Source organism: Oncorhynchus nerka, linkage group LG24 (assembly GCF_034236695.1).
Source record: "Oncorhynchus nerka isolate Pitt River linkage group LG24, Oner_Uvic_2.0, whole genome shotgun sequence".
Lineage (NCBI taxonomy): Eukaryota > Metazoa > Chordata > Actinopteri > Salmoniformes > Salmonidae > Oncorhynchus > Oncorhynchus nerka.
Window position 1 is genome coordinate 98095296 of NC_088419.1, and position 15085 is coordinate 98110380.

The 15085-nt window shown below is 40.9% G+C and overlaps 1 protein-coding gene across 1 annotated transcript in view; it reads left to right on the forward strand.

The window, feature by feature from the left end:
* The window catches only part of LOC115126295 (gamma-aminobutyric acid receptor subunit alpha-5-like), a 129454-nt gene extending 118394 nt beyond the window's left edge, over positions 1-11060 (forward strand). The window contains exon 9 of the mRNA XM_065009374.1: positions 10761-11060. Within this exon, the coding sequence (XP_064865446.1) occupies positions 10761-11060 (300 nt within the window). The remainder of the gene's footprint in view (positions 1-10760) is intronic.
* Positions 11061-15085: the final 4025 nt, after the last annotated feature.

Consider the following 15085-nt stretch of genomic DNA (forward strand, 5'->3'; position numbering starts at 1 on the left):
CTGCCAGGGTCTAGGCTCTGCCAGTCTCAAGGCTCTGCCAGGGTCTAGGCTCTGCAAGGGTCCAGGCTCTGCAAGGGTCCAGGCTCTGGCAGGGTCCAGGCTCTGCAAGGGTCTGGGCTCTGCAAGGGTCTGGGCTCTGCCAGGGTCTGGGCTCTGCCAGGGTCTGGGCTCTGCCAGGGTCCGGGCTCTGCCAGGGTCTGGGCTCTGCCAGTCTCAAGAATCTGCCAGGGTCTAGGCTCTGCCAGGGTCCAGGCTCTGCCAGGGTCCAGGCTCTGCCAGGTTTCAGGCTCTGCCAGGGTCCAGGCTCTGCCAGGGTCCAGGCTCTGCCAGGGTCCAGGCTCTGCCAGGGTTCAGGCTCTGCCAGGGTCTAGGCTCTGCCAGGGTCCAGGCTCTGCCAGGGTCTAGGCTCTGCCAGGGTCCAGGCTCTGCCAGGGTCCAGGCTCTGCCAATCTCCAGGCTCTGCCAGGGTCCAGGCTCTGCCAATCTCCAGGCTCTGCCAATCTCCAGGGTCTGCCAGGGTCCAGGGTCTGCCAGTCTCCAGGCTCTGCCAGGGTCCAGGGTCTGCCAGTCTCCAGGCTCTGCCAGGGTCTAGGCTCTGCCAGTCTCCAGGCTCTGCCAGGGTCCAGGCACTGAGGCAGTCCACTATCTCCTGCTAGCATTTACCCTCAACTAGCAACTGGCTTTGTCTGTGGGCTGGGCCTTTTTTTTTTTTTTTTTTTTTTTTCACCTTTATTTAACCAGGTAGGCTAGTTGAGAACACCTTTATTTAACCAGGTAGGCTAGTTGAGAACACCTTTATTTAACCAGGTAGGCTAGTTGAGGCTTTATTTAACCAGGTAGGCTAGTTGAGAACACCTTTATTTAACCAGGTAGGCTAGTTGAGAACACCTTTATTTAACCAGGTAGGCTAGTTGAGAACACCTTTATTTAACCAGGTAGGCTAGTTGAGAACACCTTTATTTAACCAGGTAGGCCAGTTGAGAACACCTTTATTTAACCAGGTAGGCTAGTTGAGAACACCTTTATTTAACCAGGTAGGCTAGTTGAGAACACCTTTATTTAACCAGGTAGGCTAGTTGAGAACACCTTTATTTAACCTGGTAGGCTAGTTGAGAACACCTTTATTTAACCAGGTAGGCCAGTTGAGAACACCTTTATTTAACCAGGTAGACTAGTTGAGAACACCTTTATTTAACCAGGTAGGCTAGTTGAGAACACCTTTATTTAACCAGGTAGGCCAGTTGAGAACACCTTTATTTAACCAGGTTGACTAGTTGAGAACACCTTTATTTAACCAGGTAGGCTAGTTGAGAACACCTTTATTTAACCAGGTATGCCAGTAGAGAACACCTTTATTTAACCAGGTAGGCTAGTTGAGAACACCTTTATTTAACCAGGTAGGCCAGTAGAGAACACCTTTATTTAACCAGGTAGGCTAGTTGAGAACACCTTTATTTAACCAGGTAGGCCAGTTGAGAACACCTTTATTTAACCAGGTAGGCTAGTTGAGAACACCTTTATTTAACCAGGTAGGCTAGTTGAGAACACCTTTATTTAACCAGGTAGGCTAGTTGAGAACACCTTTATTTAACCTGGTAGGCAGTTGAGAACACCTTTATTTAACCAGGTAGGCCAGTTGAGAACACCTTTATTTAACCAGGTAGACAGTTGGAACACCTTTATTTAACCAGGTAGGCTAGTTGAGAACACCTTTATTTAACCAGGTAGACCAGTTGAGAACACCTTTATTTAACCAGGTTGACTAGTTGAGAACACCTTTATTTAACCAGGTAGGCTAGTTGAGAACACCTTTATTTAACCAGGTAGGCCAGTTGAGAACACCTTTATTTAACCAGGTAGACTAGTTGAGAACACCTTTATTTAACCAGGTAGGCTAGTTGAGAACACCTTTATTTAACCAGGTAGGCCAGTTGAGAACACCTTTATTTAACCAGGTTGACTAGTTGAGAACACCTTTATTTAACCAGGTAGGCTAGTTGAGAACACCTTTATTTAACCAGGTAGGCCAGTAGAGAACACCTTTATTTAACCAGGTAGGCTAGTTGAGAACACCTTTATTTAACCAGGTAGGCCAGTTGAGAACACCTTTATTTAACCAGGTAGGCCAGTTGAGAACACCTTTATTTAACCAGGTAGGCCAGTTGAGAACACCTTTATTTAACCAGGTAGGCCAGTTGAGAACACCTTTATTTAACCAGGTAGGCCAGTTGAGAACACCTTTATTTAACCAGGTAGGCTAGTTGAGAACACCTTTATTTAACCAGGTAGGCTAGTTGAGAACACCTTTATTTAACCAGGTAGGCCAGTTGAGAACACCTTTATTTAACCAGGTAGGCCAGTTGAGAACACCTTTATTTAACCAGGTAGGCCAGTTGAGAACACCTTTATTTAACCAGGTAGGCTAGTTGAGAACACCTTTATTTAACCAGGTAGGCCAGTTGAGAACACCTTTATTTAACCAGGTAGGCTAGTTGAGAACACCTTTATTTAACCAGGTAGGCCAGTTGAGAACACCTTTATTTAACCAGGAGGCTAGTTGAGAACACCTTTATTTAACCAGGAGGCCAGTTGAGAACACCTTTATTTAACCAGGTAGGCTAGTTGAGAACACCTTTATTTAACCAGGGAGGCCAGTTGAGAACACCTTTATTTAACCAGGTAGGCTAGTTGAGAACACCTTTATTTAACCAGGTAGGCTAGTTGAGAACACCTTTATTTAACCAGGTAGGCTAGTTGAGAACAAGTTTTCATTTGCAACTGCGACCTGGCCAAGATAAAGCATAGCAGTGTGAACAGACAACACAGAGTTACACATGGAGTAAACAATTAACAAGTCAATAACACAGTAGAAAAAAAGATATACAATTTGTGCAAAAGGCATGAGGAGGTAGGCGAATAATTACAATTTTGCAGATTAACACTGGAGTGATAAATGATCAGATGATCATGTACAGGTAGAGATATTGGTGAGCAGAAAAGTAAATAAATAAAAACAGTATAAAAACAGTATGGGAATGAGGTAGGTGAAAATGGGTGGGCTATTTACCAATAGACTATGTACAGCTGCAGCGATCGGTTAGCTGCTCAGATAGCTGATGTTTGAAGTTGGTGAGGGAGATAAAAGTCTCCAACTTCAGCGATTTTTGCAGTTCGTTCCAGTCACAGGCAGCAGAGTACTGGAACGAAAGGCGGCCAAATGAGGTGTTGGCTTTAGGGATGTATTGATTGTGTGTGGGCTGGGCATGCATTGATTGTGTGTGGGCTGGGCATGCATCGATTGTGTGTGGACTGGGCATGCATCGATTGTGTGTGGGCTGGGCATGCATTGATTGTGTGTGGTTTGGGCATGCATCAATTGTGTGTGGACTGGGCATGCATCGATTGTGTGTGGTTTGGGCATGCATCGAATGTGTGTGGACTGGGATTGCATCTGTTTGTGTGTTGGTTGATTTCTTCCGTGAAATAAAACATTGTAGATCTTTGGATAGCTGGATTGTTTATTCATGTATGATCAGAAGACTATTGATACCTTTACTAGTTACACTGCTATATTGATACCTTAACTAGTTACACTGCTATATTGATACCTTAACTAGTTAAACTGTACTATTGATACCTTAACTAGTTACACTGCTATATTGATACCTTTACTAGTTACACTGTTATATTGATACCTTAACTAGTTACACTGCTATATTGATACCTTAACTAGTTAAACTGTACTATTGATACCTTTACTAGTTACACTGTTATATTGATACCTTTACTAGTTAAACTGTACTATTGATACCTTAACTAGTTACACTGCTATATTGATACCTTAACTAGTTACACTGCTATATTGATACCTTTACTAGTTACACTGTTATAATAAAAGACAGTACTGTGCGGCCGTCTTCATCGACCTTGCCAAGGCTTTCGACTCTGTCAATCACCATATTCTTATCGGCAGACTCAGTAGCCTCGGTTTTTCTGATGACTGCCTTGCCTGGTTCACCAACTACTTTGCAGACAGAGTTCAGTGTGTCAAATCGGAGGGCATGCTGTCCGGTCCTCTGGCAGTCTCTATGGGGGTGCCACAGGGTTCAAATCTCGGGCCGACTCTTTTCTCTGTATATATCAATGATGTTGCTCTTGCTGCGGGCGATTCCCTGCTCCACCTCTACGCAGACGACACCATTCTGTATACTTCCGGCCCGTCCTTGGACACTGTGCTATCTAACCTCCAAACGAGCTTCAATGCCATACAACACTCCTTCCGTGGCCTCCAACTGCTCTTAAACGCTAGTAAAACCAAATGCATGCTTTTCAACCGTTCGCTGCTTGCACCCGCATGCCCGACTAGCATCACCACCCTGGATGGTTCCGACCTAGAATATGTGGACATCTATAAGTACCTAGGTGTCTGGCTAGACTGTAAACTCTCCTTCCAGACTCATATCAAACATCTCCAATCGAAAATCAAATCTAGAGTCGGCTTTCTATTCTGCAAACATGGCCTCCTTCACTCACGCCGCCAAACTTACCCTAGTAAAACTGACTATCCTACCGATCCTCGACTTCGGCGATGTCATCTACAAAATAGCTTCCAACACTCTACTCAGCAAACTGGATTCAGTTTATCACAGTGCCATCCATTTTGTCACTAAAGCACCTTATACCACCCACCACTGCGACCTGTATGCTCTAGTCGGCTGGCCCTCGCTACATATTCGTTGCCAGACCCACTGGCTCCAGGTCATCTACAAGTCCATGCTAGGTAAAGCTCCGCCTTATCTCAGTTCACTGGTCACGATGGCAACACCCACCCGTAGCACGCGCTCCAGCAGGTGTATCTCACTGATCATCCCTAAAGCCAACACCTCATTTGGCCGCCTTTCCTTCCTGTTCTCTGCTGCCTGTGACTGGAACGAATTGCAAAAATCGCTGAAGTCACCAACTTCAAACATCTGCTATCTGAGCAGCTAACCGATCGCTGCTTCTGTACATAGTCTATCGGTAAATAGCCCACCCAATTTTACCTACCTCATCCCCATACTGTTTTTATTTATTTACTTTTCTGCTCTTTTGCACACCAATATCTACCTGTACATGACCATCTGATCATTTATCACTCCAGTGTTAATCTGCAAAATTGTAATTATTCGCCTACCTCCTCATGCCTTTTGCACACATTGAATATAGATTCTCTTTTTTTTCTACTGTGTTATTGACTTGTTAATTGTTTACTCCATGTGTAACTCTGTGTTGTCTGTTCACACTGCTATGCTTTATCTTGGCCAGGTCGCAGTTGCAAATGAGAACTTGTTCTCAACTAGCCTACCTGGTTAAATAAAGGTGTTCTCAACTAGCCTACCTGGTTAAATAAAGGTGTTCTCAACTAGCCTACCTGGTTAAATAAAGGTGTTCTCAACTAGCCTACCTGGTTAAATAAAGGTGTTCTCAACTAGCCTACCTGGTTAAATAAAGGTGTTCTCAACTAGCCTACCTGGTTAAATAAAGGTGTTCTCAACTAGCCTACCTGGTTAAATAAAGGTGTTCTCAACTAGCCTACCTGGTTAAATAAAGGTGTTCTCAACTAGCCTACCTGGTTAAATAAAGGTGTTCTCAACTAGCCTACCAGGTTAAATAAAGGTGTTCTCAACTAGCCTACCTGGTTAAATAAAGGTGTTCTCAACTAGCCTACCAGGTTAAATAAAGGTGTTCTCAACTAGCCTACCTGGTTAAATAAAGGTGTTCTCAACTAGTCTACCTGGTTAAATAAAGGTGTTCTCAACTAGCCTACCTGGTTAAATAAAGGTGTTCTCAACTAGCCTACCTGGTTAAATAAAGGTGTTCTCAACTAGTCTACCTGGTTAAATAAAGGTGTTCTCAACTAGCCTACCTGGTTAAATAAAGGTGTTCTCAACTAGCCTACCTGGTTAAATAAAGGTGTTCTCAACTGGCCTACCTGGTTAAATAAAGGTGTTCTCAACTGGCCTACCTGGTTAAATAAAGGTGTTCTCAACTAGTCAACCTGGTTAAATAAAGGTGTTCTCAACTAGTCAACCTGGTTAAATAAAGGTGTTCTCAACTAGTCAACCTGGTTAAATAAAGGTGTTCTCAACTAGCCTACCTGGTTAAATAAAGGTGTTCTCAACTAGCCTACCTGGTTAAATAAAGGTGTTCTCAACTAGCCTACCTGGTTAAATAAAGGTGTTCTCAACTAGCCTACCTGGTTAAATAAAGGTGTTCTCAACTGGCCTACCTGGTTAAATAAAGGTGTTCTCAACTGGCCTACCTGGTTAAATAAAGGTGTTCTCAACTAGTCTACCTGGTTAAATAAAGGTGTTCTCAACTAGTCTACCTGGTTAAATAAAGGTGTTCTCAACTGGTCTACCTGGTTAAATAAAGGTGTTCTCAACTAGTCAACCTGGTTAAATAAAGGTGTTCTCAACTGGCCTACCTGGTTAAATAAAGGTGTTCTCAACTGGCCTACCTGGTTAAATAAAGGTGTTCTCAACTAGTCTACCTGGTTAAATAAAGGTGTTCTCAACTAGTCTACCTGGTTAAATAAAGGTGTTCTCAACTAGTCTACCTGGTTAAATAAAGGTGTTCTCAACTAGTCTACCTGGTTAAATAAAGGTGAAAAAAAATAGAATAAAAATATTGATACCTTAACTAGTTACACTGCTATATTGATACCTTTACTAGTTACACTGCTATATTGATACCTTAACTAGTTACACTGCTATATTGATACCTTTACTAGTTACACTGCTATATTGATACCTTAACTAGTTACACTGCTATATTGATACCTTAACTAGTTAAACTGTACTATTGATACCTTAACTAGTTACACTGCTATATTGATACCTTAACTAGTTACACTGCTATATTGATACCTTAACTAGTTACACTGCTATATTGATACCTTAACTAGTTACACTGCTATATTGATACCTTAACTAGTTACACTGCTATATTGATACCTTAACTAGTTACACTGCTATATTGATACCTTAACTAGTTACACTGCTATATTGATACCTTAACTAGTTACACTGCTATATTGATACCTTAACTAGTTACACTGCTATATTGATACCTTAACTAGTTACACTGCTATATTGATACCTTAACTAGTTACACTGCTATATTGATACCTTAACTAGTTACACTGCTATATTGATACCTTAACTAGTTACACTGCTATATTGATACCTTAATTAACTAGTTACACTGCTATATTGATACCTTAATTAACTAGTTACACTGCTATATTGATACCTTAATTAACTAGTTACACTGCTATATTGATACCTTAACTAGTTACACTGCTATATTGATACCTTAACTAGTTACACTGCTATATTGATACCTTTACTAGTTACACTGTTATATTGATACCTTAACTAGTTACACTGCTATATTGATACCTTAACTAGTTACACTGCTATATTGATACCTTAACTAGTTACACTGTTATATTAATACCTTAACTAGTTACACTGCTATATTGATACCTTAACTAGTTACACTGTTATATTGATACCTTAACTAGTTACATTGTACTATTGATACCTTAACTAGTTAAACTGTACTATTGATTCCTTTACTAGTTAAACTGTACTATTGATACCTTAACTAGTTACACTGTTATATTGATACCTTAACTAGTTACATTGTACTATTGATACCATAACTAGTTAAACTGTACTATTGATACCTTTACTAGTTAAACTGTACTATTGATACCATAACTAGTTAAACTGTACTATTGATACCATAACTAGTTAAACTGTACTATTGATACCTTTACTAGTTACATTGTACTATTGATACCTTTACTAGTTACATTGTACTATTGATACCTTTACTAGTTCACTCTACTATTGATACCTTAACTAGTTACACTGCTATATTGATACCTTAACTAGTTAAACTGTACTATTGATACCATAACTAGTTAAACTGTACTATTGATACCTTTACTAGTTACATTGTACTATTGATACCTTTACTAGTTCACTCTACTATTGATACCTTAACTAGTTACACTGCTATATTGATACCTTAACTAGTTACACTGCTATATTGATACCTTTACTAGTTAAACTGTTATATTGATACCTTTACTAGTTACACTGTTATATTAATACCTTTACTAGTTACAACGTACTATTGATTCCTTTACTAGTTCACTCTACTATTGATACCTTAACTAGTTAAACTGTACTATTGATTCCTTTACTAGTTCACTCTACTATTGATACCTTTACTAGTTACATTGTACTATTGATACCTTTACTAGTTAAACTGTACTATTGATACCATAACTAGTTAAACTGTACTATTGATACCTTTACTAGTTACATTGTACTATTGATACCTTTACTAGTTACACTGTTATATTGATACCTTAACTAGTTACATTGTACTATTGAAACCTTTACTAGTTACACTGTTATATTGATACCTTAACTAGTTACATTGTACTATTGAAACCTTTACTAGTTACACTGTTATATTGATACACTCTACTATTGATACCTTTACTAGTTAAACTGTACTATTGATACCTTTACTAGTTACAACGTACTATTGATACATTCTACTATTGATACCTTAACTAGTTAAACTCTACTATTGATACCTTTACTAGTTAAACTGTACTATTGATACCATAACTAGTTAAACTGTACTATTGATACCATGACTAGTTAAACTGTACTATTGATACCTTAACTAGTTAAACTGTACCATTGATACACTGTACTATTGATACCTTAACTCAAGAATGTCTGAAAATATCGATGTCATAGCAGTCACTAATTAATTTATTCTCTCATCAGTCTCGTTCTGAACGTTGCATAATTCGTAAATCTGCACAAACCCCGGTCTCAGTAATCATTCCGTACCACACAAGTTGAGTTGATTATTTATTTACTAACAAGCTAAATGATAACATAAGATACACATACACGCATAGTCTAGGACTAGGTTATTGGTTAGAACTTAATACAATGACAACAGGTCCATAGCGGACCGACACAATATGAAACGTGTTACACAAGATGGAGATTTAAAGAGAGAGAGAGAAAAGCAACACTTGAATATATTTGTAAACTACGCTTGGTTTAGCCCTAACACCTTTATAATGCATGTATTTACCTGTTGGGTATCTCTGTTGGGTTTTTACCTGTTGAAAGTCTCTGTTGGGTATCTCTGTTGGGTATTTACCTGTTGGGTATCTCTGTTGGGAATCTCTGTTGGGTATTTACCTGTTGAAAGTCTCTGTTGGGTATCTCTGTTGGGAATCTCTGTTGGGTATCTCTGTTGGGTATCTCTGTTGGGAATCTCTGTTGGGTATCTCTGTTGGGAATCTCTGTTGGGTATCTCTGTTGGGTATCTCTGTTGGGAATCTCTGTTGGGTATCTCTGTTGGGTATCTCTGTTGGGAATCTCTGTTGGGTATCTCTGTTGGGAATCTCTGTTGGGAATCTCTGTTGGGAATCTTTGTTGGGTATCTCTGTTGGGTATCTCTGTTGGGTATTTCTGTTGGGTATCTCTGTTGGGTATCTCTGTTGGGTATCTCTGTTGGGTATCTCTGTTGGGTATCTCTGTTGGGTATCTCTGTTGGGTATCTCTGTTGGGAATCTCTGTTGGGTATCTCTGTTGGGAATCTCTGTTGGGAATCTCTGTTGGGTATCTCTGTTGGGTATCTCTGTTGGGTATCTTCGCATGATCTGGTCTTTCGTCTTCAGGTGTAAGTCTCTGATTGTCCGCAAGATGTCACAATGTCGTTTCTCTTAGTTGTCTGTTTCCTTGCACTCGTTCCCCAGCTTGGGAATGGAAGCTGTGTAGATAACAGATGATTCACCTTGTTAGATACTCCAACACAGCCTTAATTGTTCAGAGGTTTCATTTGTTTTCAACCTCGTGATGCATTTGAGGGTCGTGACGACTCGTGGACCTCGGCTGCAGCACTTTGTCCTCTAGTCTGATATGTAAATTCTTAACTCACTCATGTTTTATACCCCCGGGTAGAAAGGGGGCATTTCTGTCTTCATGACACTCTCTCTGGGTTACCTGGAGCGTAGCTAGTTACGAGGCAAGGTATCACCGTTTACTACGATCTCATTAGACAACTAAAATCACAGGCTCATTGTCACAAGAAACATTCTCTTTGATCTGCATGTTTTCACATCCTCATTTAACCTTTAGTAACATCATAAAATAGACATACGTTTTCATTTTCCATCCGTCATTATGCCCAACATTTGGTTGATCAAATCTATTGTCCGATCAAATCTATTGTCCCAAAGTCCATTTAATGCATGTTACAGTTGTACGGTAGACTCTCCATACAGTACACACAGACCTTTCAGTCCCACTCTGCGGGAGGTAGAGGTATCTCTGTAGAGCTGATCCTCACAGGCCCGTCATGACATTATTGATACCTTTACTAGTAATGCTGTACTACTATTGATACTATGGATGCCCTGATTGTGTTTACAGCCAATCGTCCTTTAATAAATTGCTTCCATCGTTTTCACTGAAGCCCCAACGTCAGTCAAGAATGCCTATTCGTTTCTTTCTTTACCACTGTTGCTATAGTACTTAGCTTACTAAAGGGAAAGTTGTGTTCAGAGCCAAGATGTTTCCTCATTTAAATAGGATTCAATGTTATCAATGTGAATTTAGAATGAAATACTGAAACAATGCTTTCCCCTTTTTTGTCCTTCTCCTGACCAGAAAAACCCTACGGCTCTGTCCAAGAAACCTAACAACACCTGTTCAGCTGGGGTCAGCTACACTCCCAACCTGACTAAGGACAATGCCATCCCCACCATCTCCAACAGCGCAGACATCCAGCTGAAACTGGCTGAGGTCAAGACCCCCGACCCCAAAAAGACTTACAACAGCGTCAGCAAGATCGACAAGATGTCCCGTATAGTGTTTCCTGTTCTGTTTGGGACATTCAACCTGGTTTACTGGGCTACGTACCTCAACAGGGAACCAGTGATCAAAGGAGCTGTGAACCCCTATACATAGAAGGAGAAGGCCAGGGAAGTGGCCTTAAACGTCCCCTGTTACAGATGGAGTGCATTACTTTTGATCAGGGCACATTGGGGTTAGGTTTAGAGTTAAGGTTAGGGTTCGGTAGAGTTAGAGTTAGGGGCTCTGGTCAAAAGTAGGGCATTTTATTATATTTCTGGAATTTGTGACAGAGGCTCCTGTTTCACCCCATTACACTACACCACTACACCACTACACTACACCACTACACCACTACACCACTACACTACACCACTACACCACTACACTACACCACTACACTACACCACTACACTACACCACTACACTACACCACTACACCATTACACTACACCACCACTACACCACTACACCACTACACCACTACACTATACCACTGCACTACACCACTACACCACTACACTACACCACTACACCACTACACTACACCACTACACCATTACACTACACCACTACACTACACCACTACACTACACCACTACACTACACCACTACACTACACCACTACACTACATTTACATTACATTTAAGTCATTTAGCAGACGCTCTTATCCAGAGCGACTTACAAATTGGTGCATTCACCTTATGACATCCAGTGGAACAGTAGTGCATCTAAATCTTTTAAGGGGGGTGAGAGGGATTACTTTATCCTATCCTAGGTATTCCTTAAAGAGGTGGGGTTTCAGGTGTCTCCGGAAGGTGGTGATTGACTCCGCTGTCCTGGCGTCGTGAGGGAGTTTGTTCCACCATTGGGGGGCCAGAGCAGCTACACCATTACACTACACCACTACACTACTACACTACACCACTACACTACTACACTACACCACTACACTACTACACTACACCACTACACTACACCACTACACCACTACACCACTACACTATACCACTACACTACACCATTACACTACACCACTACACTACACCACTACACTACTACACTACACCACTACACTACTACACTACACCACTACACTACACCACTACACTACACCACTACACTACACCACTACACTACACCACTACACTACACCACTACACCATTACACTACACCACTACACCACTACACTACACCACTACACCATTACACTACACCACTACACTACACCACTACACTACTACACTACACTACACCACTACACTACACCATTACACTACACCATTACACTACACCACTACACCACTACACTACACCACTACACTACTACACTACAACACTACACTACACCACTACACCACTACACTACACCACTACACCACTACACCACTACACTACACCACTACACCACTACACTACACCACTACACCACTACACTACACCATTACACTACCCCACTACACCACTACACTACACCACTACACTACTACACTACACCATTACACTACACCACTACACTACTACACTACACCACTACACTACACCACTACACCACTACACTACACCACTACACTACACCACTACACTACACCACTACACTACTACACTACTACACTACACTACTACACTACACCACTACACTACTACACTACACCACTACACTACACCACTACACTACTACACTACACCACTACACTACACCACTACACTACACCACTACACTACTACACTACACTACTACACTACACCACTACACCACTACACTACACCATTACACTACACCACTACACCACTACACTACATACACCACTACACTACACCACTACACCACTACACTACACCACTACACCACTACACTACACCATTACACTACACCACTACACCACTACACCACTACACTACATACACCACTACACTACACCACTACACTACACCACTACACCACTACACTACACCACTACACCACTACACTACACCACTACACTACACCACTACACTACACCACTACACTACACCACTACACTACACCACTACACTACACCATTACACTACACCATTACACTACACCACTACACTACATACACCACTACACTACACCACTACACCACTACACTACACCACTACACCACTACACTACACCACTACACCACTACACTACACCACTACACTACACCACTACACTACACCACTACACTACACCACTACACTACACCACTACACTACACCACTACACTACACCATTACACTACACCACTACAATACACCACTACACGATACCATGACACTCTACCACTACACCACTCTACCACTACACCACTACACTATACCACTACACTACACCACTACACTACACCACTACACCACTACACTATACCACTACACTACACCACTACACAATACCACAACACTCTACCACTACACCACTACACCACACCACTACACTACACCATTACACTACACCACTACACTACTACACCACTACACCATACCACTACACCACTACACTACACCACTACACCACTACACTACACCACTACACTACACTATACCACTCCACTACACCACTACACTATACCACTACACTATACCACTATACCACTACACTATACCACTCCACTATACCACTACACTTTACCACTACACTTTACCACTACACTTTACCACTACACTTTAACACTACACTATACCACTACACTTTAACACTACACTATACCACTACACTTTACCACTACAATACACTTTACCACTACACTATACCACTACACTTTACCACTACAATACACTTTACCATTACACTATACCACTACACTTTACCACTACAATACACTTTACCACTACACTATACCACTACACTTTAACACTACACTATACCACTACACTTTACCACTACAATACACTTTACCACTACACTATACCACTACACTTTACCACTACACTATACCACTACACTTTACCACTACACTATACCACTACACTTTAACACTACACTATACCACTACACTTTACCACTACAATACACTTTACCACTACACTATACCACTACACTATACCACTACACTACACCACTACACCACTACACTACACCACTATACCACTACACTTTACCACTACACTATACCACTACACTATACCACCACACTACTACACTACACTATACCACTACACTTTACCACTACACTATACCACTACACTTTAACACTACACTATACCACTACACTACTACACTACACTATACCACTACACTATACCACTACACTTTAACACTACACTTTACCACTACACTATACCACTACACTACTACACTACACTATACCACTACACTACTACACTACACTATACCACTACACTTTACCACTACACTATACCACTACACTATACCACTACACTACTACACTACACTATACCACTACACTTTACCACTACACTATACCACTACACTATACCACTACACTTTAACACTACACTATACCACTACACTTTACCACTACACTATACCACTACACTACTACACTACACCACTACACTCTACCACTACACTCTACCACTACACTATACCACTATACCACTACACTATTCCACTACACTAAACCACTACAGATATACTGTTGCATAAACTGGACCCACATACTGCTATCATATCGAACACAATGCCAAGAAATTAATCACTTATTCTAATCATCATGGTTTACTAGGAGAGTTATGCTCTTAATCCCTTATTCTAATCATCATGGTTTACTGGGAGAGTTATGCTCTTAATCCCTTATTCTAATCATCATGGTTTACTGGGAGAGTTATGCTCTTAATCCCTTATTCTAATCATCATGGTTTACTGGGAGAGTTATGCTCTTAATCCTTATTCTAATCATCATGGTTTACTAGTTGAGTTATGCTCTTAATCCCTTATTCTAATCATCATGGTTTACTAGGAGAGTTATGCTCTTAATCCCTTATTCTAATCATCATGGTTTACTGGGAGAGTTATGCTCTTAATCCCTTATTCTAATCATCATGGTTTACTGGGAGAGTTATGCTCTTAATCCCTTATTCTAATCATCATGGTTTACTGGGAGAGTTATGCTCTTAATCCCTTATTCTAATCATCATGGTTTACTAGGAGAGTTATGCTCTTAATCCCTTATT